The sequence below is a fragment of the Phytophthora sojae genome, assembly GCF_000149755.1.
Source record: "Phytophthora sojae unplaced genomic scaffold PHYSOscaffold_1, whole genome shotgun sequence".
Classification (NCBI taxonomy): Eukaryota; Oomycota; class Peronosporomycetes; order Peronosporales; family Peronosporaceae; genus Phytophthora; species Phytophthora sojae.
Window position 1 is genome coordinate 12178238 of NW_009258115.1, and position 27230 is coordinate 12205467.

General features: G+C 53.6%; 9 protein-coding genes across 9 annotated transcripts; 3 read left to right on the forward strand and 6 right to left on the reverse strand.

Moving 5' to 3' along the window:
* Window positions 1-476: 476 nt before the first annotated feature.
* On the forward strand, window positions 477-1517 carry PHYSODRAFT_323739 (hypothetical protein; the record flags this gene model as incomplete). The annotated part of the gene is made up of 3 exons (XM_009519321.1): window positions 477-701; window positions 1183-1422; window positions 1491-1517. 3 exons carry the CDS (start codon window positions 477-479, stop codon window positions 1515-1517), a joined length of 492 nt encoding a protein of 163 aa, XP_009517616.1.
* A 119-nt stretch (window positions 1518-1636) lies between these two features.
* PHYSODRAFT_323740 (hypothetical protein) lies at window positions 1637-2702 on the reverse strand (the record flags this gene model as incomplete). Its single annotated transcript, XM_009519322.1, has 3 exons — window positions 1637-2049; window positions 2105-2609; window positions 2646-2702. 3 exons carry the CDS (start codon window positions 2700-2702, stop codon window positions 1637-1639), a joined length of 975 nt encoding a protein of 324 aa, XP_009517617.1.
* A 2486-nt stretch (window positions 2703-5188) lies between these two features.
* On the reverse strand, window positions 5189-6250 carry PHYSODRAFT_471538 (hypothetical protein; the record flags this gene model as incomplete). Its single annotated transcript, XM_009519323.1, has 1 exon — window positions 5189-6250. The coding sequence occupies one exon, from the start codon at window positions 6248-6250 to the stop codon at window positions 5189-5191; it is 1062 nt and encodes a 353-aa protein (XP_009517618.1).
* Window positions 6251-8401: 2151 nt separating this feature from the next.
* Window positions 8402-8743, forward strand: PHYSODRAFT_264049 (hypothetical protein; the record flags this gene model as incomplete). The annotated part of the gene is made up of 1 exon (XM_009519324.1): window positions 8402-8743. A coding segment is annotated over one exon (342 nt), but the record flags the coding sequence as incomplete, so codon positions are not given.
* Window positions 8744-9085: 342 nt separating this feature from the next.
* On the reverse strand, window positions 9086-10268 carry PHYSODRAFT_344228 (hypothetical protein; the record flags this gene model as incomplete). Its single annotated transcript, XM_009519325.1, has 1 exon — window positions 9086-10268. The coding sequence occupies exon 1, from the start codon at window positions 10235-10237 to the stop codon at window positions 9086-9088; it is 1152 nt and encodes a 383-aa protein (XP_009517620.1). The 5' UTR covers window positions 10238-10268.
* Window positions 10269-12465: 2197 nt separating this feature from the next.
* On the reverse strand, window positions 12466-13213 carry PHYSODRAFT_323744 (hypothetical protein; the record flags this gene model as incomplete). Its single annotated transcript, XM_009519326.1, has 2 exons — window positions 12466-12777; window positions 13052-13213. The coding sequence occupies 2 exons, from the start codon at window positions 13211-13213 to the stop codon at window positions 12466-12468; spliced, it is 474 nt and encodes a 157-aa protein (XP_009517621.1).
* A 43-nt stretch (window positions 13214-13256) lies between these two features.
* Window positions 13257-13661, reverse strand: PHYSODRAFT_323745 (hypothetical protein; the record flags this gene model as incomplete). The annotated part of the gene is made up of 3 exons (XM_009519327.1): window positions 13257-13329; window positions 13415-13554; window positions 13635-13661. 3 exons carry the CDS (start codon window positions 13659-13661, stop codon window positions 13257-13259), a joined length of 240 nt encoding a protein of 79 aa, XP_009517622.1.
* A 3499-nt stretch (window positions 13662-17160) lies between these two features.
* Window positions 17161-18240, forward strand: PHYSODRAFT_472514 (hypothetical protein; the record flags this gene model as incomplete). Its single annotated transcript, XM_009519328.1, has 1 exon — window positions 17161-18240. One exon carries the CDS (start codon window positions 17161-17163, stop codon window positions 18238-18240), a length of 1080 nt encoding a protein of 359 aa, XP_009517623.1.
* Window positions 18241-24171: 5931 nt separating this feature from the next.
* Window positions 24172-27203, reverse strand: PHYSODRAFT_323747 (hypothetical protein; the record flags this gene model as incomplete). The annotated part of the gene is made up of 4 exons (XM_009519329.1): window positions 24172-25656; window positions 25721-26026; window positions 26103-26561; window positions 26739-27203. The coding sequence occupies 4 exons, from the start codon at window positions 27201-27203 to the stop codon at window positions 24172-24174; spliced, it is 2715 nt and encodes a 904-aa protein (XP_009517624.1).
* Between the last annotated feature and the right edge of the window lie 27 nt (window positions 27204-27230).

Consider the following 27230-nt stretch of genomic DNA (forward strand, 5'->3'; position numbering starts at 1 on the left):
CGGGTCGAGACTATCGCTGTCGATAGACTCCTCGCGCTTGCTAGAAGAGGCCTCGCCCTCTTCCATCTCGACGTCGTCGTCCTCGAAGTCAACGGCGTCGTTGACTACAGTCGAGGAGAATCTCTGGCTGAGTTGTCCCCGCCGCAGCATTGGCAGCAAGAGCGTCACGCTTTGCTGGCGAGTGTTTCGTGTGCAATGTGGACTGAAAGTGAAGGCTGGAGTTTGGCAATTTCCGCTTCTCCGTTGGTTGGAGACCTGTTCGTGCATGTGGGGTTACGCAGTGTGGATTTCGCAACGAGATGAGTGATGTTGTATTTGCAGATTTTATCCACAAGTCATCCAACGTTACGCGCCTGCTACCATCGAGGACGATGGTAAATCTGGAGGAGGGGAGTAAGCGAATGGGTTTTCAGCGGACGTCGACAGACCCATCATCGGGCGCGTACTCAAGCACGAGGACCAAGCAGCCGTGACTCATGGCGGACGACGACTACCTGCTGACGAACGAAGTGTACGTAGTGGTGGACGTCAAGTACTCGATGAAGTACAAGCGCTCAGTGGTCGACAAGAACCCGATGATGGACGAGCTCTCGCTGACGGACAACTTGCTGGCGGATGAGTACTCGTTGGCGGACAACTACGCGCTGGTGAATAAGTACCCGATGGTGGCCAACTACCCGTTGACGGACAGCTACTCGCTGGTGGACGAGTACTAGTTTGTGGACAAGAACTGTAACAGGGTTACACGCACAAGTGGCTACAGTCACTTGTAACTCTAACAGATACGACGTCTGTTAGAGGTTCGAAAGACTTTCTCGACCTTGGTGTAGACATACCAAAGGCTACATACATTTACGACCACCACGACGGGTGGTCCATAGAGACTTAGGATTCCTATTGGCTGAGAGCAGCATCTTTCAGCCAATGAGCGACATGCATAGCATTGGAATTCTGCCAACCAGCTGTTGGCAGATTCCTATCTTAGAATATTACATTTAGAGGACGTCAGACACATAAAACAAAAATAGCAGTTCTCATTTTAACCCAAAAATATTATTTGGATCGTTCATTTAGATTAATCTATACTCGGAGGTCCGAGTATAATTAACTCTAATTTAAACTAAGCTACGCTTCCCCACATACACGCGCACACGTGTAAGCTAAAGTAGTGAGCCAAAGTAGGCCCATTACAAGAACTCAGCGGTGGACAAACACTCGTCGGTGGACAAGGTGAACAAGTACTTGGTGGCGGCGGACCAGTACACGGTGAGGAACTACGAGGACGGCACCTTCAGCTACGCGTACACCAACTACACACAACTGGATCCAGCGGATCTGGGTCCAGGCGACTGCTCAGTCTTAGATTTGCTCGGTGTTGGATTCGCGCTCTCGGACGAAGGCCGGAAGCAAACCAAGGACGCGGTGACGAAGCAGCAGACAGCCTGTGTCCAAGTAGAAGCAATCGCTAATAAAAGTTGGGGCTGCGCGAGTGGCTCCGGCGCAGGGACGTCAGTTGAGTCCCTACTGCCAGTGGTTGTTGACCTCTTTGTGCGTATGTATAGAGGACGACGCCTGTTGCTATACGACCATGGACGAGGCCCGAAGCAAGTACTGCGCGCGAAACCAGCGTCGCGTTCTATTCCCTTCGCACATTCCGGGACCAAGTAACGAACGCATCCGTGATTTCAATCCCCGCGTCGGCAGCTGTACCATTTACGAGGCGCCGATCCTTCATCGCAAGTGTTGTCCGAAACGAGAATGTTTTCAAATCTCCATGGACGATGCCGATCGAATGCATCTTCGCAATCCCTTGAGCAGCCTGCGCGAGAATGTCAAGGCCGATCTTGCAGCGGTTGGCCCCATCTCGTCGGAGAAACGTATCGAGTGGTCCCTTCTCGCAGTATTCCATCACGACGAAGGAAGTTGCTGTGAAATAGCAGGCATCATAGAAGCGGCAGATACTGTCGTAGCGGCTCCGTCGCTCCCACAGCTTCATTGTGCTGAAAAACTTATCTTTAGCTTCGACTGTCTTCTTGTTATAGATCTTGACTGCCACGGGGGTACCATCTTTGAGCACACCCCTTGTAGACTTTAGCATCCCCACCAAAGCCAATGGCAGTGGACATGTCGATGTCGACTTCGTCCTCCGTCATGTACCAGTCTGGGAGACTGCTGATGTCTGCTCGCGTGGATCGACTCCAGCTCGCCCACAGTTTTTCCTTCATAGCGCTGGCCACGCAATCCCTGCTTTCCAGGGAGTTCTGCATCATGACATCATTTCGACGACCCATGCGAGCGATAATTGCGAGAACCTCCTTCTGGTTCTCGGGATCGCTCATAGCATTTATGGCCTCGGAAGAGTCCACGAAATCCATGTAGCGTTTGTTTCGTTCCTCGATTGGAACTCCAGTCCGGTAGGTAGCACTTGCCTCAATAGAGCATTCGGTGGTGAGGCGCTCAAGCAGATTTTCCTTCGTCTTCTTCGCGTTGGCACTCGCGTTGTCCAGGTCCTGGTGAAATACGAGCTGCTTGAGGATGCTCTTCCTTGAAAACTTGTTCACGATACGCTCGTACTCGTTGACCTCCGTCTGGAACCTCGTGATCAGCTTCTGCAGCCCGTCCGTGAGTTGCTATTTATTCTTGACGCGTTTCAGCATGTCGAGCGCCCAGCTGAAGTCCTCCACGTCTTCGAGGATGTTCATCTGTTGGGTTTTGATTGTCGATGCCTTATCTTCCAACCCGCTCAGTACGTGGGCGACCAGGAAAATGATCTTGCCTTGTTGACAATAGCACCGGAGCCTGGGAGGACGACATTGGCAGTGATAACCGCAGCGCTCCGCGCCATATTCATCATCTTCGCTGTCCTTTACAAAGCCGATAAAGGTATTGAAGCTAGGTGTGGTGGCGTGGAACTGAGCTGTTCTCGACTGTTTTGTGGCGTCTGCTGGGCGGAAGACGGCAGTTGGCCAACTAAGTCTATATATTGACTGCGTGGCGGGCAAGCGCTACGTAGTCGCAAAGTCGCCGACGTGCAGTCTCAAAATGAAAACACAATTCGCCGGTTTCGTTTACAATGGGAGCTTTCAATGTGCGTCGTGCATCTTACACCCATGGATAGGCAAGCAAAAATATGGGGACGCAGACTTGTAACAACAGCCTGCTCCGCTCCACTATTAGACACAACGGCATTCAATATTTCTTGGGCGCTTCAACGTAATTCGCAGTTCGAAGAACTGTCGATTGGGGGAGGTTTTTGGATGACATCGAACGACATTCACGCTACATTCGTCACTTCACCCCCGTGCGGATGACATCAAACAATATTCACACAACATCATACAGCAATCGATCGAATCGGTCTGAATGACACTTACAGGTTTTGATGGATGCCTATTCTATTTTTCCCTTTTGATGTCAGATGCCATCAGAGGAAGTGGGGCTCCATCTACTACTTCGACGAACAACGTATTGTGTATTAGCGGACTACTACGACGAACAATGTATTGTGTACTAGCAAGCATTGTATTCTTTCGATCAATATGAGACATCGGTGCTAATGATGCTAACCCCTTGGACACAACTGGTGCCGCCACATCACTGCATCGTATTATACTACTGCACATGCAGCTTCAAAGCTCTCAACATAGTAAGTACTCATTCCATTAGCGGTAATATTATCGATTCGATCTGTTATGAGTCATAACTTATACCCTCCTCTTTCAGACACAGATTTTCTTCTGCATGCATTGTTTCTCAGAGAGATATTGAAAATCGTGTGGTCAGCTGAGTTTGCCGTGACATAAACTGTCGGCGGGCTGATATTGTATGAATCCCCACTCACTGGAATTAATCCGGATTGATTAGATAAAACATTCCACTAAAACATTGCAAAAAACTACTTAAAGTCCTAGGTTGTGCGATCCAAGATAGGAAGTATAGCTCGATTTTTTTCGTTCAACAATTGTTTTTTAATCCGAACCCAACTCTATCCGCCGCCAATGCGGTGAGGTCCTATATGGTGACGAACGAATTCATTCAGCGGAGACTCAAAAAGAGCTGCACCTGGTGGTACGTCTTCTCCGGAAAAAAAGGCTAAAGGCTAGCTGCACTAGCTTAGGCATTTATCTATGAAGACTAGGATGATTTAAGCTTGTCTTGTGTGAGACTACAATACGACCCGCAGAGATCCACCGAACTGGTGGTGTAGAATGATCTACTACTTGATCCTGTTCTTGTCAAAACAAGTTCAAAGTACATTGTTACCGATATTAGTTCAGATCCTAATGCTACATGCATACAGTACCTTCAGATTAATACTTGATAAATGGCAATATCACACTTGGACGAATCGAAGCTGACAGTTTTTTGTTGTTGTTTGATCTTCAGGCGACCTGGACAAAATATGTGTGCGGCTGCACCATGTTTTATCAAACAGAGTTTGAATGCTCCTACGTTGTCGCTGTACGCCGCGCATCCTGTGCGAGAGGAAGCACCGGGCGGACATCGTCAAAGCGAAGGACGAACACCCGGTGTACTTATCCTACTCCTAGACGCGATCGAAATCTGCTAGACCTCAGTTTTAACTCATCAAACTTGAAACAAATTGCTGGCTTCATCGGGTTATCCTGCAAGTTTGGTTGAGCAGTTATCCTGGCAGCGCTAATTATTCGAATGCACGTTTTTTTCTTGTTTTATCGTCACTGTAAGCTTCCGAGCACAACACTGCAATCTAAACAATAAAGGATTCTGCCTGGGCATCAGCGCACATTTCAGTAGCAGGAAGGGAGGAAATTACGTTGATTACCTCGCTGTTGATAACCGTTCTACTAACTACAAAGAACTAAAGTTAAAACTAAATCCGTCGAGTCCTCATTCGACGAGCAGGAGGAGGTAGAATCATCACGGTGGGTTTGTCAAACCCAATCGTTGAAGTACCAATTCGTTGGAGTGACGATACATGTATATGAACTGGCAATGCCTTTGAAAATAAGCGATCAAACTTTGTACACTTGGTTGTACTGTGGTAGATTAGGCAGATGCTGCGGCTGCGAAGCAGGCGCAGGGGATGCCCGAGTACATCGTTTCCCTGTAAGGGTCAAGCTAGCTTCGAACTGCGAAACCCCCCGGGTCCACCACCTGGGTCCCCAATAAATTCCGTTTTCAGATAACGCTGATCATAGGAAATGCCTCAAAACATGCCAACATACACACGCTCAGGCGTTCCAACGTCGTACGACTTGCCCGTGTAGCTCAGCAACCCTGTGTCGGCGTTAATCGCAAACGTGTGCATCGTGTCCGAATCTTGGTTAGCCACGACCATCCAGTCTCCGTAAACCACGAAGCTTTTGGGCGTCTTGCCACGACTGCTTTCCCAGCCGAGCGATGTCAACGGTCCATCCGTCTCGTCGACCGCAAACATCGCAATCGAGTTGTGGCCACGGTTCGAAGCGTACAGGAACTTGCCGTTATTGGACAAATGCACGTCCGCAGCAGTGCTGGTGTTGGTGAAATCCGCTGGAAGCGTCGTGATGTTCTGGACAGCCAGACTCGACAAAGTGTTAGTTTCCTTGTCGATCTTGTACACACCGACAGTGTTGGAGATCTCGTCCACCACGTACGCAAAGTTGCCGTCGGGGTGGAGAGCCATGTGCCGAGGTCCGGATCCCGGAGGGCGCTTGACTGCACCGATGCTCTTGAGTGTCTTCTTCGTCACGTCTAGATCGTATTGCAACAGCTCGTCACTGCCCAGGTTGGCTGCGACGACGTGGTTCGAGTTGGGTAGCCACATGGAGCTGTGGATGTGGCCCGTGGCTTGCTGGTCCATGACGACTTCACTGCCGGTGGGGAATTCTTGGTGGAAGCTTTCATTGGCGAGCGAGCCGTCGTCGTTCAGTGGGAACATGGAGAGGCTGCCGTCATAGTTAGAGACAACCAGGAAGTCTTCGCTGGGGTTCAGCGAGATGTGCGTCGGGTTACCACCGTGCGACTCCAACGTGTTGAGAAGTTCGAGTGTACCGTTGGATCGCAGAGTTAACGCTGACACGTATCCAGTCTGAGTCCCTGGGTACTTCTTGGACGCGTCGGTAACCGCGTTGACAGTGTAGAGCACAGGTTTACCACCGGAAAACTTCTTGGTCGATCCCTGGACGTAGACTGGATTGACACCCACCGATGTGATCCCGAACGGAGTCAACGACCCGTCGGTCGTGTCGAATTTGTACGTGTAGACGCCCTTGCCACTTCCGACCATCCAGCCTTCGTCGCGGGTGTGTGTAGCCGCGAAGAGAATCGGCTGTGCTGAGCTTTGGCTAAGCGTTTCAGCCAGGCCTGTGCTGACAACTGTAGCGAGTGCTGCGAGGCCGAGTAGGATTCTGGGAGCGTGCATTAATGTCGGAGTGGATCGGAGATCTGGGTGCTTTCGGCTTTAGACGGTGAAAGGAGAAGTGGTGGGGTGCATCCAAATTATGTTTCGGCTGGTCTCGCGGGCACCATCAGCAGATTTGGTTCGCCGTCGCTTGTGCAGGTAAACAGCAAAACGTTATTGGGACTCGGCTGTGATTGGGTCACGATATTGGTGACCGAATTTCTACGTGATTGCAAAGTTACGCTTTGCAAGGCGACCCGGTCAATATACGGTATGTATTGTGCTTTGCAATGATTTTGGCAATATGAGGCGAGATTTGCTGTATTTATAGCGACCACCTGCTAGATTTACGATAAATCGAGGTGCATAAATGGGTGGAGGCCTAGAATTACGCTAAAAGCGCCACAATTGCACTTTTGAAAGTGCAATTGTTGTTGTGCAGCTGCAATTCTGTCGGTTTTTATCCACAAGCACCTACACACGGCAATTATGCATAAGAGGGTGGATGTGCTGGGATCATGGACGGTGGTGTACTGGGCCAATGCATGGCTGCTGACAGGCCCTCCCAAGTCGATATATATATATGAGGAGGTGGATTTATGCATAATTTTAGCAGGTCGTGTATCTTCTTTCACACATATTTAGGAGCAGGCTTTGCCATATTTAGCGTCTAAAATGGTCGGCAAAATAACTGCAAAGCACAATATACAGTATTTTATATTTAGGAGTTTTCTTGCATGTACGGTATAATTTATACTGGGTAGGAAGCGACGAAGTGCTGATAGCCCAGCCCAAACAGGATTAATTCGGGCGCGTCCAATCGACACCGGTGATGAACCGGTAACGTCTTTAGGTCAATTTACAGTAAGTGATGTCTATTGACCGAGTGTTTTAGACTTCTCAAGAATGATGGAGGCTGGTCCAGTTCATTTGCAAATTCGTCGAGTTAGATTCGTCATTGATTTTGCTCTGAAATCGGTTGTACGTCGTGACCATAGTGACGATACATTGTCGGGCAGATTCTGCGGCTGCGAAGCAGGCGCAGGAGATGCCCGTGCAGCGTGCGGATTGAGTTTATCAATGGCGATCAAAGGTTAGTTAACCAATCCTATCCCAGCCTTCGCGAAGCCCTAGTACCGTACATGTAAGAAAACTCCTAAATTCTCGGATCATGCTATCCCGGGTGCCGTAAGATGTTCATACTTGATGCCTGGTTAGGTACTGTAGTGTATCAATTGGGCTTCACCGTTGTTATTTACGGTACCGGACCAGATGAAGATCTGTTGCAGTACGGTTCTTCCCGCCCAGATGGAGACAGCACGGATTCATCGTTTCCCCACTGCATTGCTCCTGCTCAGATAGTAAGGAATAAGTTTGGAGTTGTGTGTGTAAGGAGTGAAGAGGAAATAAGTTGAAGTTCTCGAGAAACTGCAGCACATTGCAGTCACGTGCAGGTGTCACAGACATCATGAAGTGGTTGATATGCTTGAGATGATAAAGCTTCATCACACGTAGCTTCTTCTTCTTCTTCAACCCCTGGTGTCGTACCAACCTAGGTACTTCGCAAAGCAAGATGGAATCGAGAACCATAATCTTGTCATCCATATTAGCGGTTCTAAGCCTAATGTTTTCTATCCCAATCGATCGCTCATTCATTCTTCAGAAATCCCGCCTGCGCTCTCTGGTTCTCTGGTCCTTCGATAGCACAATAAACCTCCGCTCATTTGGAGCCATGACCCTCTTGACTCTATCAACGGTGAACGCGGTTGCGATTAACTTTGAGACGGTGAAACCATTCACTCACCCGAACCAAGTACGATTTCCGAAAAGGCCGCCGTCAAATTCAAGCCCCAACTTCGCATCTCTGACGGCTGCAATTCTTACGCTGCTGTCAACGCTGCTGGCGACACTAGCGGCGGCATTTCTCTGGGTGACGACTCTGATTGTGATGGTTCGAATCTCGGATCTCAAGTGTACGGGCGCTCGGCCTGGTACATTGATATGTGGGGGATCATGTACGCTTGGTACTTCCCGTAGGACGACACTGACGCCCGTCCGTACCGTCAGCACAGCTGGGAGAACATCGTCGTGTGGATCGATAACCCTGCCGTCGAGAGTCCGACAGTCCTCGGGGTGTCGGTCTCGCAAGGCGGTGGATACGCTCGATACGCCCCGCCGTATAAACGTAACATGGACGGCGACAGTCCCAAGATCAAGTACTACCTGGATCCTGAAGCGAAGGATTACCACTGGTTGGAAGTCGCCTTCTTCCACGGCGACTTCCAGGACCTCATCATGTGGAGCCAACTGACTGAAGAAGCCCGCACTGCTCTTCAAGGAAAGAACTTCGGGAATGCGTGGGTGGGTGCCTTTCAGTGACGGCAACTTCACCGATAATCTGGCAATGGCGTGGCCGGCCATCCCTGGACGCAAAGGAGCTGAGAATCACTACCAGTAGTAACAGTAGATGTATCCTTGCTGTCCGAAGGATCCCGTAATGAAATTCATACGAGGTCCATGCATATCACTGAAGGAAATGAATGCAACGATTAGCCCTAACTTGGGCTGTACCTTATTATCGGAACGTGAAGCATCTCAGTACCAAAAGTGAAGCTGAAATCGACAAAATTTAAGTAAAGTATGCACGCAACAGCAATTGCAGCTTCATTTATGAATGTACTTCGTCAAACCGACCGAGTAGATACCTTCGTACTCAAGCGTCTAATACTCCGCAACGTAAAGGCTCACAGCGCCGTCAATCTTGTACGAGTTGCCAGTGTACGTGAGTGCACCAGTGTTGGCGTTCACCTTGAAGACGTACATGTCGTCCGATCCCTGGTTGGCAACGATGAGCCAGTCCTTGTAGATCACGAAGCCGCGGGGAGTGACACCGCGCGAGCTCTCCCAGTTCAGAGCCTTGAGCGTGCCGTCGGCGTTAATCTGGTACGACACAATCGAGTTGTGTCCGCGGTTCGACACGTACACGAACTTTCCGTTGCTCGAGAGGTGGATGTCGGAAGCCGTGCTAGTGTTCTTGAAGCCGGCGGGAAGCGTCGTGACCTCCTGCAGAGTCTTGCTCGAGAGAACAGCCCCCTTCGTGTCGATCTTGTAGACGCCGACAGTGTTCGAGAGCTCGTTCGTGACGTACGCGATGTTTCCGTTCGGGTGGAGCGCCATGTGACGGGGCCCAGAGCCAGCGGGGCGCTGGACGGTCGGCAGCTTCTTCAGCGTCTTCTTGGTCGCGTCGAGCTCGTACTGCAGCAGCTCGTCTCCGCCCAGGTTGGCAGCAATAACGTGGTTCGAGTTGGGCAGCCACGTGGTGCTGTGGATGTGGCCCGTAGCCTGGTTGTCCATGATAACCTTGCTGCCGACAGGGAAGTCCTGGTAGAACGTCTCAGCTCCGACCGAGCCGTCAGCGTTGAGCGGGAAGAGCGACACGCTGCCGACGTAGTTGGCGACAGAGACGAAGTCCTCCTTGGGGCTGAGCGCGACGTGGGCGGGAGATGCGCCCTTCATCACCTGCGAGTTGATGACCTTCAGCGTACCGTTCGACTGCAGGGTCATGGCCGACACGTAGCCGGTAGTGGAGCCGCGGTTAAGCGCATAGATAACACGCTCGCCGTTCGAGAACTTCTTGTTGGAGCCCTGGACGTACGTGGGGTTGAGGCCCTTGGCAGCGAAGCTCAGAGGCGTGATGCCGTACGGGGTCAGGGTGCCGTCGGCCGGGTTGAGCTTGAACGTGTTGATGCCGTTGGTGGTCTCCTTGGTCCACGTAGCCGCGAACAGAATCGGCTGACCGGCAGACTGGGTCGCAACAGCGGAAGCACCGGCCACGGCGGCCACGAGGCAGAGGAGGAGGCTAGGAAGACGCATTATGTAGTTGGTCGGTTCGGCGGTGCTGGGCTCTACTCGTCGAATAGAAATGTGGTCGTCTCGGTCACGGAAAGGGTCCTGCTCATTGCTGCGGCCTTGGACTGTACGTCGAAGAGGATGACGGAGCCCTACGGCGGCGACGGGGCAGAGCACATCCAGTGATTAGCAGTTGCCGCTCGTTCTATTGGAGTTTGAGGCAGACAAGAGCATGCCGCCAGAGTTGTCGTGAGACCGTCGGTCTCACGCCAGCCGGCATGACTGCAGTGCCAAATGGCGACAACACTGTTGACATTTGTGCCAACTTGGCACTTTAGGAGCATGAATTTTACAGCGGGAGAGTCAACTTTATCATATTTTAGTTTCGTTTTAGTATGTTCGAACTTCAAGACAACACTTCGCAGTAATGTTCAATTTAACGTTACTTTGAGTCTTTTTCCGCTCTTTCTGTCTCGGTAAACATCACTTTAGTTGATCCCAGCCGCTGCACTGGAACTTCGACACAACAACGTCGACGGAACACTGCGAAAACGTACAGTGTTTTGGCCATACACTTTGTACATGTACTGTACTTGGCTGTGCTGATTCCTATGCTCGATGACAAACAAACGCTAGGTCGTCGAAGGATTTGGTGGACGCACCGGTATTTGCGCCGTAGACACACTCGTCGAGTACATTCATGGCAACCAGCACCGCTCACCCATGAAGTTGGTTCGACACTGAGAAGCGTTGGCATCTTGCAACCACCTTTGTCATGACAGGTATGTACCTACTTATCCATTAGCAGGTGTCAACCCAGCAGACTTACCAAAATGTTTTTTCCTGCCACATGTGTCCGACGATTGAGTCAGAAAAGAAAGCAGAGCGGCGGCTTAGATACATGTAGACAGGAGAGAACTCCTGGAACATTTCTTGTACATGGAACAAGGAAAAGCTTGAAAAATCTTGATAAAGCTGGATAGATTACGGATAGATTACCCGGCAAATGTTCCACCGGTGGAACAATGCGACCCTTCATTTTTTTCATTGAAACCTATTTTTGGATCAACAGGATTTCATACGTGTTTTTGCTATTTTTTGTTCAAAAACTGCTACCTTGTCCAGCTTCTAAAGTTCTCTAGGGTCAACAAGGTTACCTTGTTGGCCCTGTCTAAAATCTTGTCAAGGTTTACTTCGAGAAGTGAGCTGCACTGGCCGAACCAGTCGATGGATAAGGCAGACTGACTACTGCAATTGTTTCAAAACAATAATAGGAGTCGTCAATGCTCGCAGCAACTAAAAGATTTTTTTCTGGCCAAGGACACGACGAACAAGTCCGAGCCAACGAGGGACTTGCCGGCGAGGACTTGAAGGCTTGTCGAACAACACGAGCCGAGTATGATTTCATATATTTCTGTACACAATGTATTTAAGTCATCTTACCAAATACCTTAGCTTTCCTGCCTCTCGCCTGCCGAACGGTGTTACGGCAACATGATTACGACAAGACGACAGCTCTTACGTCACCATAGCAAGGGTTTTTTCCACATAGCAAACACCACACCAAGCAACGTAGAGGTTGTAAGGTATGGTGCTTGCTATGTAAAACTGGGTTTGCGGTAATCTATCTGCGATTAATTACGGAAACTGCAAAAGTTACCGAGCGCACTCCAGAATATCCCAGTAGACATCCAGAATCAAAGCGGCTGTTGGTGCACACTAAGCGTGAAAGAATATGGAACCAGGCGACCTTAACAGCGATGCTCTGCCGGCCTCACCGCTACCGGCCACGACCGACCCAGGCACGCGTCTATCGCGGGCTCACAGGGCGAAGGTTTGCAAGGGTCTGTTGATGTCTAGGCTCAAGGCAATTCAGGCTATGGAAGACAGACTGGACAAGATCGCCAAGTACTCGTTCAAGCATTTAAACGAGCGTGACGAGTAGGCTACAATGCTCGCCAACGAGAAGAAGGAAGCTGTCCGTCTCGCAACGGTGCGTGGGGTGTCTGTGCGTGAAACCGGCTTCGTGGTGTCGTACGACGTAATGCTGCAACCGTGTGTCGAGGCTCTACTCGAGCAAGACTAGACCAATATTTCGCGCGTGTTGTGAACATGAAGAAAGCATCAAGCCGATAACAAATAAAACTGCTTTGAGGTCACAATTGACCTATATTCAAGTCTTTACGGTTGCCATCAACTCGAGGTCGGTTGCATCTACGGTCTTTGCTACTTGGTTCGCGATTGTACTCACTTCAGGCAGGTTGCATCAGTATCATCCACATAATACGTAGTCGCATGACGGCAACGTCATCGGCTGAAACTGTGGCCTTGGTAAATCGGAAGTTATCCTTCAGCATGCAATACACCTGGGCTATCACCATAACGCCGCACGACGTTCCATCGGGCTGTCTAGGCGCATCCAGCCACACACCATTCTCCACAACAGGATATTCCACTCCAATCATTGTCTTCTTGTGCCCGCCCAGCAGAAATGGCGCTACCGTCTCTTCGTAGGTATCTTCGATAGTCGCTCGATATTGCGGATCACACAGCGGCTCGTAGAACTAGGGTGGGATTGACGGTGGTTCAGCCTGGTACGTGATACTGTCAATGATGACACCCCAGTGTATGTTGCTAAGATAAACTGGCAAAACAACATAATACATGCTCGCAATGCGGGTCTGGGTCGGGTTCAGGGCAGCAAAACGTAGCTGCATACGTATCCAACGCGTAGCAATCTCCGAGCGCGTCACAGATACACCTGACAGCGAATTCAATTATCCTATCAGACAGCATCTCCTTGCGAGCAAGCATCCCAACCAATCTGTCCAGCTTTACAGTGCCTGCGCCGCTTGCCAATCGGAATGTGGAGCTCAGAGAAGCTCCTTCAAGCTGCTGCAGCACTTCGTTTGCCAGAGCCGCGTGCTGGGCCCATGTGGTGTCATCTGTGAGCTCGTCCGAGTCCGTTTCCACGTCGAAAAGCTCAGGATTGACCGTCATTGCGTTCCATTTAGTCGACAGTAGGCAATGTACATCATCCTTCTCACGCATCAAGCTTGCGGACAACGTTGTAAAACTCGTTGATCCTGTTCACTGCGGCGCTGAGCAGTACCAAACTTCAACAAAAAGCATAACAACATAACAGGCAACATTTTGAGCACCGCATAATACAACATAATGAGCAACTTGGTGACTACAAACCTGGTGAACGGCGGGGTTCCACCGGGGAAGTAGGTGATTATCTCCTCGGTAGTGCCCTCCGGATGATTGTCGTCCGCGGTTTGGTTGAAGTACTTGGAATTTGATCGCTTCTTCTTCTCCGCTTTGACAACGGCTTCCAACTTGACGACGAGATTATTTGGAATCACGAAGTTGCAGTCATAGTCGTCAGCGTAGACGTGACGCGTTTGCTGTGAGCGACGCGCGAGTTCATGAAGCCGTCGTCCATGATTGTTGGGTGGTTCGCTAGGATTCCGCTGACATGGTTGCGGTCAATTGTGAAAAGGCTCGGTGGATTTCGCCACCGAACCCATGTCCAGCTGACCCGTATCAATCCAGGATGCTGACCCGTATCAATCAAGCAGACTTCAAGTGCGTCATGGCCGCGATGGATCTGGATCACCAACTGTCGGACACGAGCCGTGCGACGAAGGAAGCTGAGCCCGAGGTCTGGGCGGAGCTCCGCTCAGCCTCTGGGTTTGAGCAAAGATCGTCTGAGACCCGAGATGTCTGGTGTTGGATATCCCAAGCCTGAGCTGAGTCCAGGAAGCAGAGAGAAGCTACGCGGAATTTGAGCTGAACCTCGAGTGTGATGACTATAGTCCCCGCTCGGGTCGAGGAGCTGAGCGGAGCTGGGTGGAGTTTGAGCTCAACCTCCCCAGCGGTGGTGGGGCCATCTCCAAGATGCCGAGATGAGTCGAGGAGCAGGCGTCCGAGCGAGGTCGTGCCGAGCCCGAGCCCGAGCCCGGTTTCTACTGTGATCATGGGACCTTCACCCAAGTCGACGAGCTGGGCGAGGATCGAAGGTCTGAGCGGAGTGACGTGGAGTCCAAGCCCGGCCTCGAATACGATGTTCAAAATCTTTGCTCAAGTCGAGAAGCCGAGCGGAGTGTTGCAGACCTGAGCGGAGTTGTCGGAGTCCAGTTGAAGTGCCGGGTGAAGAGTCGCTGAACTTAAGTCCAGACAGTGGTACTGACGGCGAAGTTGGTGGCACCGGTGAGTACACTCATCCGGTGAATCAGCCATGAGCCAGCCTACATTGGGTGCGACTGCTCAAGATCGCGGACACTTCAAGCGGATCTCAACGGCCTCCAGCGGCTCCGAGAGACGACGCTCGCCGACGTGGAGCCGCCGCATTGGCCAAGACCAAGGATATCGGGCGGATCTTCAAGGGCGCCCGGTAAGCATACAGCCGACGCTCTTCGCGCAGCCAGTCAGTGTGTACCCAGGGGAATATTGCGCCCCCACTTAGTGAGTCCTAGTTTGTGCATGTGTAAACATTTAAACAGAGTTCGTTTTGCCCCGAAGGACGCAAGTGGTGGAGGTCTTTGGCCAGAAGGTGTCTTGGCGATCATCCACACAAACTCAAGCTAACATATCAACGTTGTCAGAGTGCTTCGGTGCGACGGCAGTACGGTTATTTCATATTACTGTTACATCTTAGGGTGTATTTCATATTTTCGGGTGGAAGGTGATCCACTCTGAGGTTTAGGCAGGGTAATTGTATTGTGTGCTTGGGGATATTGGCGTGCCCCGGTGCATTGTGTGATTATTAGTATCGGTTCATGGTGGACCTGGTGCGCGGGTAGTCCCAGGGTGTGTGTGAGTGCCTTGGATTCGGACTAGGCTCAAACCGAGTCACTAACTCCAGACCGGGTCGTTGCTTGACTCGAAGAGAAGAAAGGAGAAGCTGGTACGAGCCTCGCCCAGGCTCAGAGAAATAAAGGCGAACTCGGCCCAGACCCAGGCCGACCGGGAAAGAAGGGGTATTGTGGTTCTGAGCCGGAACCAAAGAGAGGAAGTGGATGCTATATTGTGTGTGGTGTTGTGTTCATTAAGGAAAACCCGGGGCATTTCGGGCTGTGGACACGTGCGGACTGGGACTCGCCAAGTGGGGAGCGAGTTTCGCCTGGGAACACCTCCGGAGACCTTCAACATCGACAGCAGCTGGTGTGGCCGACGCGAGTCTGGGCCCACAGCGTAGCCGTGATCAAAAGAACCGCCAAGGGGATCGCAGAGTGAGGAACACACGCCTCGCCCGACCCGAGTCGGAGCTGAGCCAAGCGTTCAAGCGGCTAAGCCTAGCGAAGTGGAGTGGGAGTGTTCGCTCAGTGGAAGGAGCTGAGCGGAACTCTTGCAGCGCTAAGCAGGGCTGAGCCAAGTGGGGCAAGGGCTGAGCGAAGACCAAGGTCGAGCGGTCTAGCAACCTGAGCCTTAAAAAAGCACGGGCGCTTCGTCACACAATAGTGATGTTTGCCCACTCTAAACACGCGATGTAGGGGGAAACCTGTCTGGATTAAGTTCCTATGGTTCCTCTCTGATGTCTATGACTGACTACATGGTTGGGACTGGGACGCACATGCCCATGTCGACGGCGGCGGTGATGCGAGGCTCAGCTACGACGATGTCCCGCAGCTCATTCCCGGGAATAATGATCTCTGTCACACCTCAGCTTACTCAGGATGGTCCCGTACCGACCAGAGCTGAGCAGAGGCCGTATCAACCTGAGCATCCAGCCCAGATACCACTGCCAGGCAGTCCTGACTCCAAGCGTCCAGCCCAGAAGCAAGCTGAGACCCGACAAGTGCAGTCCACGGGATTCCGGTTCACGCATCGGTTATCGGCTTCGCTGGGACGACGACTTCGGGTGCCCTCAGTCGAGCGAGACTACCGGCGAGCCTTTCAGCAGAGTGAAGCTACGGCCTGGGCACGCCTTGATGCAGAGCAGAACCAACGCCGAGCTCTCGAAGCTCGATTGAGTGCCGCTCTGGCCGAAAACCAGGTGGAGCAAGCTCGACTGCAGGATGAGTACCAGAAACTTCAGGCGACCAACGTTCGGATGTCCGAAGCCCAACAACAGGCCAAGACGGAGCAGCAGAAGCAGCTTGAAGCCTTGGAGAAGCTGGCCCAGCGCCGCGCCGCCGAAGAAGCTGAGAAGCGCAAGGCGGACGAGGTTCGAGCTCAGGAACTGCTCCAAGTCCAGAAGGCGCTCCAAGAGGCTGAGGTTAGGGCTATGCAAGCTGAACAGCGGAAGGTGCAGGAAGAACAAGCTGCCGAAATCAAGACTGAGCACGAGCTGGAACTGGTGAGGCTGAGAGAGAAGCATGCGCAGGCAGAAGCAGAGCACCAGCGGGTCATGCAGGAGCAGGAGGAGAAGACTCGCCAGCTCCTTGCAGCCCAGGAGCAGCCCGGTCTATACCCTGGCCCCGTCACTTCGACTGCTGGACGTGTGCCCATACCAGCGGACCCCCCCCCCGGTCCCAGCACCTGTCGTGACGGCTCGATCGCCAACCGATCCGGTCCTGGCGCAGTTAGCCCAGCTCACGAGCGTGATGCAGCAGTTGGTCCAAGCCAACCAAGTCAAGTCTGAGGTGACTGGTATGAGCCGCAGTGCTGGCAAGACCCAAGGCTCGGCCAAGCGAGCTGAGACCAAGTCTAAGCCTCGCGCATCAAGCGCGACGTCTGGCGCGAAGGGCAAAGCTCGGGCGACCAAGCCTGGCAGGCCCAGAGACTCGGATGGGGACGACTCAAGATCAAGGGATTCGTCGCAAGATGAGCTTGAAGGACAGTTTGGTGCTGTGGCGCAGCCCAAGGGGACTGATACCAGTTCCGGAACTCGTGTGGTCGTTCAAGCGATGATTCCCCATGATGCTTTGGAGAAGTTTGACGAAAAGGGACCGCTGGAGGACCGAGTCAACTCGTGGGAGAGGTTCATGTACTACGCTACGATGGCCCCCTGGGACGAGAAGACCCGGGTGGTCCAGCTACGCATGAGACTCACTGGTTCCCTCAAGGACTGGAGCACTCGGCTGCAAGATGACGTTCGCTCGGACTGGAAGAAGCTGTCTCACGTTTTCAAGAAGGAATGGTGCCGTACGCTGAGCTCCAAGGCTGAGCGGTACTACTCGATGGAGATGAAGGACTCCGATACACCTCGGATGGCCTTCTACCGTCTGAACCATGCCGCCAAGAAGGCTGGGATCCCGTATCTGAGACCGACCGTCGATCGCGAGGCTCACATTCGACGTTTTATCAAGGCTTTGACTGACTCAAGGCTGAGGACTACTCTTCAGGGACAGCGTTTTGATACTTTGGATGAATTGGAGAAAACCCTGAAGAGAATTGAGGCTCTCCACCAAGACGAGAGCTATGAGCAGAAGCGGCGCCCAGCGCAAGGACTTCAGTTTGGATGTTCCAAACCTCCACAGCGTCGAGCTGAGGGACGCGCGTTCAAGGCGGAAGGTGTGGAAGTTGACCCAAGTCTGGGACGACATGCACACTTCCAGGATGACTACGACCTGAAGTACGAGGCTGATTCTGAAGAAGATGTGGACCGCTCGGCTGAGCGAACTGTGTCTCCGCCTGTCCCCGCGCCAGCTCCTGCTGCTGCAAGCTCAGCTCAGGCTGAGCCCAGTCGCTCTACCTCCCTGACCGATGAAGAAATTTTCCGAGTCGCTGAGCGATTGGCCTGGAAGCCGAACGCTCAGCGCTATGGCCGAGGAGGAGACCAGCACCCAGAGCAGAAATGTGACGAATGTGGCAGTCGTAACCACCCGACTGACAAGTGCTGGAGCCGACTTATCTGTGGGCGATGCCACGATGAGGGTCACCCGACCCAATTCTGTAGGCGTCAGCCGTGTTCCAAGTGTGGCGAATACCATCGCCGGGGTTTGTGCGATATGTGGTCGGCGCTCAAGGCGGTACGCGAAGCAATCCGTACTGGAGGCTCGGTCGAGGGCCTCGCTCCTGAGGTAATCCAAGCTCTGTTGGATAGCCCGGAGCTCCGAGAGAAGTCGTTAAACCACTAGGCTCGCTGGTTGGGAGACCAGTGCGTGACGAGCCTAGATCCCAAGCGCTCTGTGTCTTTGCATATGTGGGCCCAGCCCTTCCATGTTGGCGCAGAGATAACCCCGAATGTACAACTTGCTATCATGAAGCTGGTGTTTACACTTTCGATACTGACCTCAACACACTGGACCCGGAGGACGAGATGGAGAACCATCTTGAGTTTGCTCTGACTCCGGGCGAGAAGTATGGTTGGTGGAGTGAACACACACTGACTGGCGAGAAGCGGAAGATGGCGATGGTGCACGGAGCAATCTTTCATCACCGAACGCAGATACTACTGGATACTGGAGCTACGACAAGGACTTTGGGCTTGGATCTTGCACACAGATTGAAGCTCAAGCTACGCCGTGGTTTCAGGCTCAGAGTAACTGGGATGGGAGATGCTCCGACCTACATTACCGCCCAAGCTAAGATCAAGCTGACGCTGGGAGTGCGCGTGGTGTACGTTATGGATGGCTGGGTTGGCTACATCGGTGAAGGAGTTGATTGCCTTCTCGGAATGGACTTTATGGTAGCAGCTGGAGTACGGCTATGTGAGGTGTTGTGAGGCTGCCAGACGAAGAATCTCTGTAGTTGGTTGGAGGACCTGAGAACGATCATGTCGGGCTCGAAGTCAGCGTCTGGCTGAATGAGACTGCTTACCTCTACCCTGGACAATCTGTGACAGTCCCGGTCAAGTATCACCAAGCCGACCCAGAGAAGGTGATTCCCTGGGCTGGGCGCGGTGATCAGTGGGTTACGCAGTTCATCTATGGACCTGGGCGCAGGCCGAAGGCTGTCAAAGTGGTCAACATCTCAGAGCGAGAAGTCATGATCCGCCAGCACACTGTGGTCGCTTGCCTTGTGGAGAAGGGTTACCTGCCCAACAGGAAGCGGTTCGCGCGACCTTACTCGTGGAAGTACAGCGAATGGGCTCAGCTCATCTACGAAGCCGAGCCCTCTCCAGACTTTCTGAGACGAGAAGAGGAAGCGGCTCGGCTAGCTGAGCTCAATGCCCCACCCGCTGTGGAGAGGCCAGCCTATAAGCGACCAATGAAGCTGCTGCTGCTGAAGCAGTCTGATGACCCGAAGGAAGTCCGAGCCAACATGAAGCATCGGAGAGCTGAGGCGTACGCCACCAATACGGTGTCGCCTGAGACCGCTCAAGTCAAGATGGCCCGGACACATCTGGGACGTCCTGTCTCATGGAAGCCGCCGCTGCCGCGATCGTCTCACCCGGATGATGTGCAGTCAGGGACGAGCCAAGGAACCACATCGGAGGGAGCTGACACTCAGTCTGCGACTGAGCCAAGTTCCTCGGAGTCAAGCTCAGCACAAACCTCTCCTGCTGGAGGTGGTATGAATGCCCAAAAAGCTCGGAATGAGCTGGAGCGAGTGGTCAGGGCTGAGCCGACCGACTTCGTGTCTGATCTAATTGCTCGTCTTCAGGAAACGTATGCTCGTTGTCTCAGAGTTGAGATCAGTGAGGACGCCGAAGAAGCTACGCTGTACTTCCATGAAGGCACGGAATTGCTGAATGACCTCCGGGACCAGCTCGCTGCTCTTCCGGGGTTGAAGGACCTCAGTCCAAACGCGGACCTCTCAACGGCTAACGTGGGAGAACCCGGCGTTATGACTCCAGAAATGGACGCTCAAGTGCGGGCGATTCTGGAAAGACATCGCGCCAGTTTTCTCGGGGACGGGAATGCGGTACCGGCCCCCGCCCATGGAGTTGTCTGTGATCTGGATGCAGGGGATGCGAAGCCCATCGCTCAGAGGTCTCAGCAGGTTCCGACGCACTTGCTCGACAAGGTGTTTGCTCTGATCAAGAAGTCGCTGGAGACTGGGCTCATCGAGTATTCGCACTCAGACTGGGCTTCGCCAATTGTGATTGTGATGAAGAAGAACGGTGTGGATATCAGGCTGTGCATCGACTATCGACTGGTCAACCAACTGATCAAGCTCTCACACTACCCTATGCCCTTGATTGACGATCTGTTGATCGGGTTTGAGGAAGCGATGTGGTCCCTGAGCTTGGACATGGCCAGCGGATTCTGGGCAGTGCCGATGACACTCCGGGCCAAGCTGATCTCAGCCTTCATCTGTCCGCTGGGACACTTCCAGTGGAAGCGCATGCCGTTTGGTCTCAAGAACGCCCCGCTGATCTACCAGCAGATGCTCGATAATTGTCTGTGGGGTTTCGTGCGACTTCCGCCCTGCGAGGAGGCCCGAGTTGATCCGGATGTGCTGGAGTTCCTAGGAATCGAGGTGGACGACTCCGCTAAGGAGGAAGAAATCCCGCCTCTGTCTGAGGAGACTACCGTGTTCCGGCGAAACATTCCGGCCCCGCCTCAGCTGAGTCCTGTTCTGGGACGAAGCTCTTACATCGACGACATCGCGTATGGAGCCGAGACCTGGGACCAGATGTGCGAAGTCTTGGATCGGTTGCTTTATCGACTGAGGTACTGGGGAATTTCAGTAAGCTTGCCCAAGAGTGAGTTTGGCAAGAAGTCTATCTCCTACCTCTCGCATGAGATTGGAGCTGAGGGAATCCGAGCTAAGCCGAAGATCGCCAAGGGAGTCAAGGACCTGCCATTCCCGACGACGCTGAAAATTCCTGGGAAGTCTCAACTACTACTACAAGTTTATTGAAGACCTCCCGGTTGTAGCGTCTGTGCTCTACGAGTTGGCGGATGAGCAGATCCAAGCTGGACGTGATCTCGGCCGAGCTAAGGAGGCGTTTGAAATCCTGAAGCAAAAGATTGTCTCTACCCCACTGCTCAGACACCCGGACAGGGAGAAGCCGTTCGTGATTATTCTACACGCTAACCCCTGGGCGGTCTGTGCAGTGCTGGGCCAAGAGTATGATGGAGTCATTTTCCCGGTGCGATACACTGGGAGGTCACAGCATGATCAGGAGCTCAGATACCACCCGGCTGAGAAGGAGGTCGTTGCGTTGCTCCGGGTTCTGAGAGTTTTCTACTCGATGCTGAGCGGTTGCAAGCTGCTGAAGGTCTACACCCGGTATTCTGTTCTGAAGTGGTTGTTCAGGTCTCGATCGCTAGAGGGACGCTGTGAGCAGTGGGCTGCACGTCTGTCGCTCTGGCCCTTGGAGGTTCATAGGGTCGAGCGCGATGAAGATGGTTTGGCCGCGATCATGGGAGCTGGGATCACCCCCGTGACCAGTTGGACAAGATCGCAGAGAACCTCATCCCGGACAAGGGACGAGTTGTCCGAGCCCCACCGATCAGCTTGGAGGTGCTGGAAGCGGACTACGAGGGATGGCTGCTCAGCTTTGATGGAGCTGCCAAACTTTCGGATCGCTCTGGTGCTTCTGGCTGCATTCTGTGGAAGCTCCCGGTCGAAGCTCGAGGATTCCACTTTGAAGGCATTACGGTGAACGAAGCCGAGTACCATGGACTGCTCGAGGGAGTTCGCATGGCGAAGGCTCGTGGCATGTCAGACCTTGTGGTGGTCGGTGACTCTCGGATTGTCATTCAGCAAGCTCAGGGCTTGATCCAGTGTCTGAGCCCAGGGCTGCAAGTGCTGCTAGCTGAGTTTGAGACGCTTCGACCAGAGTTCCAACGATTGCGCTTGGTACATGTGAAGCGAGAATATAACGCAGCTGCGGACTACCTCACGTCGAAGACTCTGGTGATTCAAGGTCCTGTCGCCATTGAGGATCCGGTTGAGCTGGTTCAGCTCAAACAACTGAATCGGATCCCGGAGAAGCTGATCAAGGTGAATGAACCTGAGCCTGCTGAACCTGAGACAGAGCAGCCTGACACTCAAGCTGATGTGGAAGTAGTGGCTGAGCCAACTCCGCTGGAGTATGCTGCCAAGCCCCTGTTGCCCAGCGCTAAGATCTTCGTGGTGACTAGGAACCAAGCTCGGGTCAGGGACGCTGAAACCACAGCAGCCAGGGAAGACTCCGATCAAGGTGTCGGAGCCCCGACCAGAATGCTGAGGCCCCCGCTGAGCAAGCTCTAGTGTACTCACCTGAAGAAGCAACTCCTATCGCTGAACGATGGCGACGCATCCTAGTTCTGCAGGAGGCTGAGCCCTGGACGAAGAAGCTCAAGGATTACCTGAACGGAGACTTGGGGAATCTCTCTGCTACTGAAGCTGAAGATGTGGCCAAGGTGGTGGACCAGTTCACGCTTGATTCGAGAGGAGTCCTGTACTATCTGAGTCGAGCTACTCCGGGAAGGCCCAGGGACGCAGCAAGGAATCTGAGATTGGTTGTTTCAACGGCGCTGAGGGATGACTTGCTTCAGCTCAGTCATGAGGAGTTCGAAGGTGGTCATCAAGGGATCACTAGGACTTTCGAACAACTGCGCAGAGAGTACTACTGGCCGAGGATGTACGCGGATGTGGAACGCTATGTGAAGGAATGTGTGGATTGTGTCACTACCAAGGGAGCTCCGCCCAACCCTGGGCCGTCGCCGGGAAACATTTTGGCGACTAAGCCCTTTGAGGTGATCTCTATGGATTTCGTTACGCATCTACCCAAGTCCGACCGTGGAAACGTGTTCCTGCTCCTGTTCCAGTGTGCATTCTCAGGCTTCATCATGTGCAAGCCGATGAGTCTGACCACAGCTCAAGATGTCGCCGAGGCCTACATGGAGTGTGTGTTCCAGAGGTTTGGTGCGAGCTCTCTGCTCCGCCATGACCGTGATCCACGCTTCATGAGTGAGGTGTTCGCCAGGTTCCGCGAGATGCTGGGAAGTCGGCAGCGTGTGACTCTGGCGTACAGACCTCAGGCAAATGGCAAGCAAGAGCGCTCAGTGCAAACAGTGGTTCGAGCCATCCGAGCGTACGTCGCTGAGCCAGATTAGAGCGACTGGGACGACCAGGTGGAGAAGTTGATGTGGGCTCTGAACACGTCCTTCGACGCCACCCGGCCCGACACGCCGTTCTACCTGGTTCACGGCTGGGGCCCTCACAGCACTGTTTCGGCCATGATGGGACCATCTCCGACGGGCTTGGATCAGAGGACTGCCTATGAGTGACATCGCAAGACTCAGCGCGAGTACGAGTACGCTCAGGCCTGGGCTAAGGATTTACAAGCTGAGGCCAAGGTCAAACGCTCGGCTGCTCAGACAAAAATCTGGGCTGAGCTGTCTGAGAGACTCAAGAAGGGTTTCGAAGTTGGTGATGCTGTGTGGCTGTACCTAGCTCGAGTGCAACCTGGGCTCACGAAGAAATTCGCTCACCTCTGGCACGGTCCGTTCCGGATTCTGGAGACCTCAGATGACTTCCGATGCAAGCTGAAGATCGAAGGGACTGGGTACAAGTTGTATCCTTGGGTCCACATAAGTCGACTCAAGCCGCGTGCCTGTTCCCTGAACGACCTACAGTTGAGGTTGAAGTCGCTGAGGATGATGATCTGGACGCAGCTCTGTTGCCCGAAGATGCTGAAGAACCCGATGAAGCTCAGAATGTGTATGAAGTGGAGGCCATCCAGGATGTGCGCTGGGTTAAGCGGACCCGGCCTTCACGGAGAGTCCGGGAGTACTTGGTCAAGTGGAAGGGGTACCCTGACACTGAGTGGCTTCCCATGTCTCAGCTAAGTTGTGGAGCTTTGCTGTACGAGTTCAACAAGAGCGCCAAGGCGAAAGCACGGTTCCAAGCAATACAAGATGGGGATGAGCCTCCTGAGCCCGATGCTCAGTAGAGGCACATCAGCTGTAAACCTGTGTATGTCGCTGTGACATTCTATGTGTGAACCCTTTGTATTATGTGAATTTACGACTATGCTACGTGATGTGGAGAATGACTTGGAGTTTATCGTGGAGAACAGTGGATGAGCGCGAGGTGAACGCGCGCTGGGGGTCTGAGATCAATGAGGAAGGAGACGAGAAGTATCAAAACGAGTGGTGAATTAGAAATAATGATGAACGCTCGCTTTCCTACGCTTCCCCAGTCGCCTCGTCTTGCACGGTTTCCAGAGCGCGAAACACCTCAGCAATCGTGTCGTGGTTGTACTCCGGTGCTGGGATAATTGGGTTCGCCTCTCGTTCAGCTCTGCTCTTGAGCTTGAGCTCAGGCGGGACGATCACTTCGAACTGCTTGTCCGAGCGGCGGGTGGCCCATTGCGTGCGAACTGGTACTTGGTCGTCCAGGGTGAAAAGTTGGTCGGCCAGCGAGATCTTGAGATCTGGGTCTCGGAGAATCCAGTGGCACGGATCCTTGGGCACAGCCCAGAGTCCGGTCTCGAACCAGATCCGATCCGAGTAACCCTTGACGCCCCTGATCTGGTCGATCAAGTCCCTACGACGAAGCTCAAACTCTTGGGCGCGGTCCTTGCGCACTCGGTAAACGGTGGCCAGCTCAGGCAGGCCCATTTCCTTGGCGAGCTGAACGTAGTCGATCTTGGACGGGAACGGATGCCAGTGGAGTCGCTCCCAATACGCTTGACGCCAAGCACTCATAAACCCAGCAATTACGACGATCGCTTCGCACATCTCAGGAGTGAGTTCTGCATACGTGTGGTAGACGAGGCAGTCAACTCGGCCATCCCACATGTCGTCCCAGGGGTCCGATCTGAGCAGCTCCAGATAATACGCGTACTCGATGCGCTTGTGGAGCTGCTCGATCCCAGTCTTGGATGGCATGTAAGCTGGGAAACCAATCGTCTGGTGGTGCAGCTTCTGGACTCGGATGCCGTTGTGAAACCAGCTTCCTTTCTTGGGAGCCTCGATGATGCCATTGTCGATACCTTCCTCAGGAGTCTCAGCTTCGTCTCGCTCAGGGTCAGCTGAGGTCACGGAGGTCCCTGAGGCTGAGCGCTGGCGCTTGGTCACTGAGCTGCCCCCAGAAGACGTCGAACTCCGCTGTCGCTTCTTGTCTGCTGGGGAACTCTGAGGTCTGGTGCTGATATAGCTGGGAGCCTTGGCCTTCGACCCGTGGTAACTCTGGTCGCCGTCGCTGCCATCAGTGTCCTCTGAGGACAGCACAGACATGAACGAGGAATCCGAGCCATCGTCGCTTGCGCTTGGTTTCTTGGGCAGGGTCCGCCAGGGCACTGGGATTCTTGTCAGGCCGGGAGCCTGGAGTCTGGTCGCAGCTGCATCGAAGTACTTGTCGGGGACATACTGCATCCACGGAGTGCCGTCCAGAGCCTCCGAGCACATCGCTGAGGTCAACATGTAGATCAAGTTCTTCTTGCCGAACTGGTCATGGAGCATCTGGTCCTTCTGGACTTCATCCACTGCATCCCAGAACGCCACGCCAGCCAACATGAACTCTTGGACGTCTGGGCGAGTACCATCCCAGCTGAACTGGTTTGGCACAGCCTTTGCTGCGTCCAGGTCCGAACGAGCGCTGGGAGATTCCTTCTTGGCGTTCTTGCGCTCAGGCTTAAACTTGGTCGGGCGGTGTGGCAGCGCAATTCGCTGTGTGAATGGCATGATCATTGGTGCCATGGCCTTCGGTGTGCTGGAAGCAAGTCAAGTCCACAGTCTCCGGCGCGGCTGATGAGCTGAGCGCAGTGCTCGTCTGGACCATCAGTCCCCCAGCCTTCTTCGAACTGCTCGGGGCCAAGGCCTTAGCCAGAGGCAGCGACTTGAGCGCTTTACATCGGATTTTACTGGACCCCGCGGAAGTTGACCTGCCCAGGCTGAGCATTGGCGGTGTGCGCAAAGGGGTGGCCGGCAGAGACGAGCTGGTCGGAGTCGTGGTCGCTTGAGCGGATCCCGGAGGCGAAGAGGCTGGCGCCGAAGCCGTACTGGGTTGAGCAGCTTGGGTCGTGTACGGATCAGAATCCTCGAAGTCCAAATCGCGCGCAGAAACTTGGATCGTGGTGCGATAGCCAGTCGGGGCGGGTTGCCCTGTCCGGTACAGCTGCAACAACTCGAGAAAGCGTCGCCAGTTGCCTTTGAAGGCGCTTCTGAGCCACGGTGAGCTCTGACTCGAGCGAAGTGATCTTCCGTGTAGCCTCGCCGACGGCATCATCTGCATCAAGCTTCTCTGCGGTAAATTGGGCGCCCAACTTGTTCGCTCGTTCGAGGTCTTCTTGGAGCTTTTGGATCTCCGCAGCAGCCGTGGTGTTCGTGACCTGACCGCTAGATGCTCCAACAGCAGCCCTTTGAAGTGCTACAGCGTGATTGCTCTGAAGGCGCTGGAGCTCAGCTTGGTGAGCCTCGCTCTGACTTCTCAGAGCCTGAGCGAAGCTGTGGCTTCTCACCGTAAACCCAGCTGCTCCTGAAGCTGAAGTATTGCCCACGCTCTGCTCGAGACCTTGGAGGAAGCGCACCGTGAGTTGGAGACATTGCACCGTCCTGAGCGACCTTGCCTCGAGCTGATCAACGCCGAAACACTAGGCGAGGGGAATCATCTCACGATCCAAGGCCGCTTGAATGCGAGGGTCGGTGATATCTGGCGGAGGAACTGAGAGAGGCTGCAACAAGTCTCCGGTGGCATCGTGGCCCATGAGCTAGCTCAAGCGGGAGAGCTCAGGGGCTGAGAACGAAGTCACGTTCACCAGACGGCTCAAACCATCCGGAGCGCCTGCCATGGGTGCGCCATCGCGGACATCGTCAAGCGTGGCTGGTACGACGACTTGCCCTGGAGGCGTGAGCCGATACCATGGAGTGAGACACGGCTCATACGGCAGACACTGGCTCGGCTCCGTCCGGTAGCGTGACACTTCAACAGCATGCAGCAGTCCAGCGATGGTGCTGGTCACTGGTGCGCTCTGTGCAGTGGCCGAAGCCGTTTGCAGCGCACTGATCGAAGGCACCGAGGGCGTTGGGCGTAGCATGAGCACTGCGGCGCCACCCGAGACCGCGTGGGTCACCGCCTGAGCCGCCAGACCCGTCGTGACGGATGCCATGGTCGTCGACGTGCCGCTAGAAGCTGCCGAAAGAGCGCAGGAGGCCGCAGGCGTCGAAACGCTGGCCGTCGTACTGCTGAAGGCCGATGTGATGCTTGGAGGCGCCATGGATGCTCCTTGCGAGGTCGCCGTTGC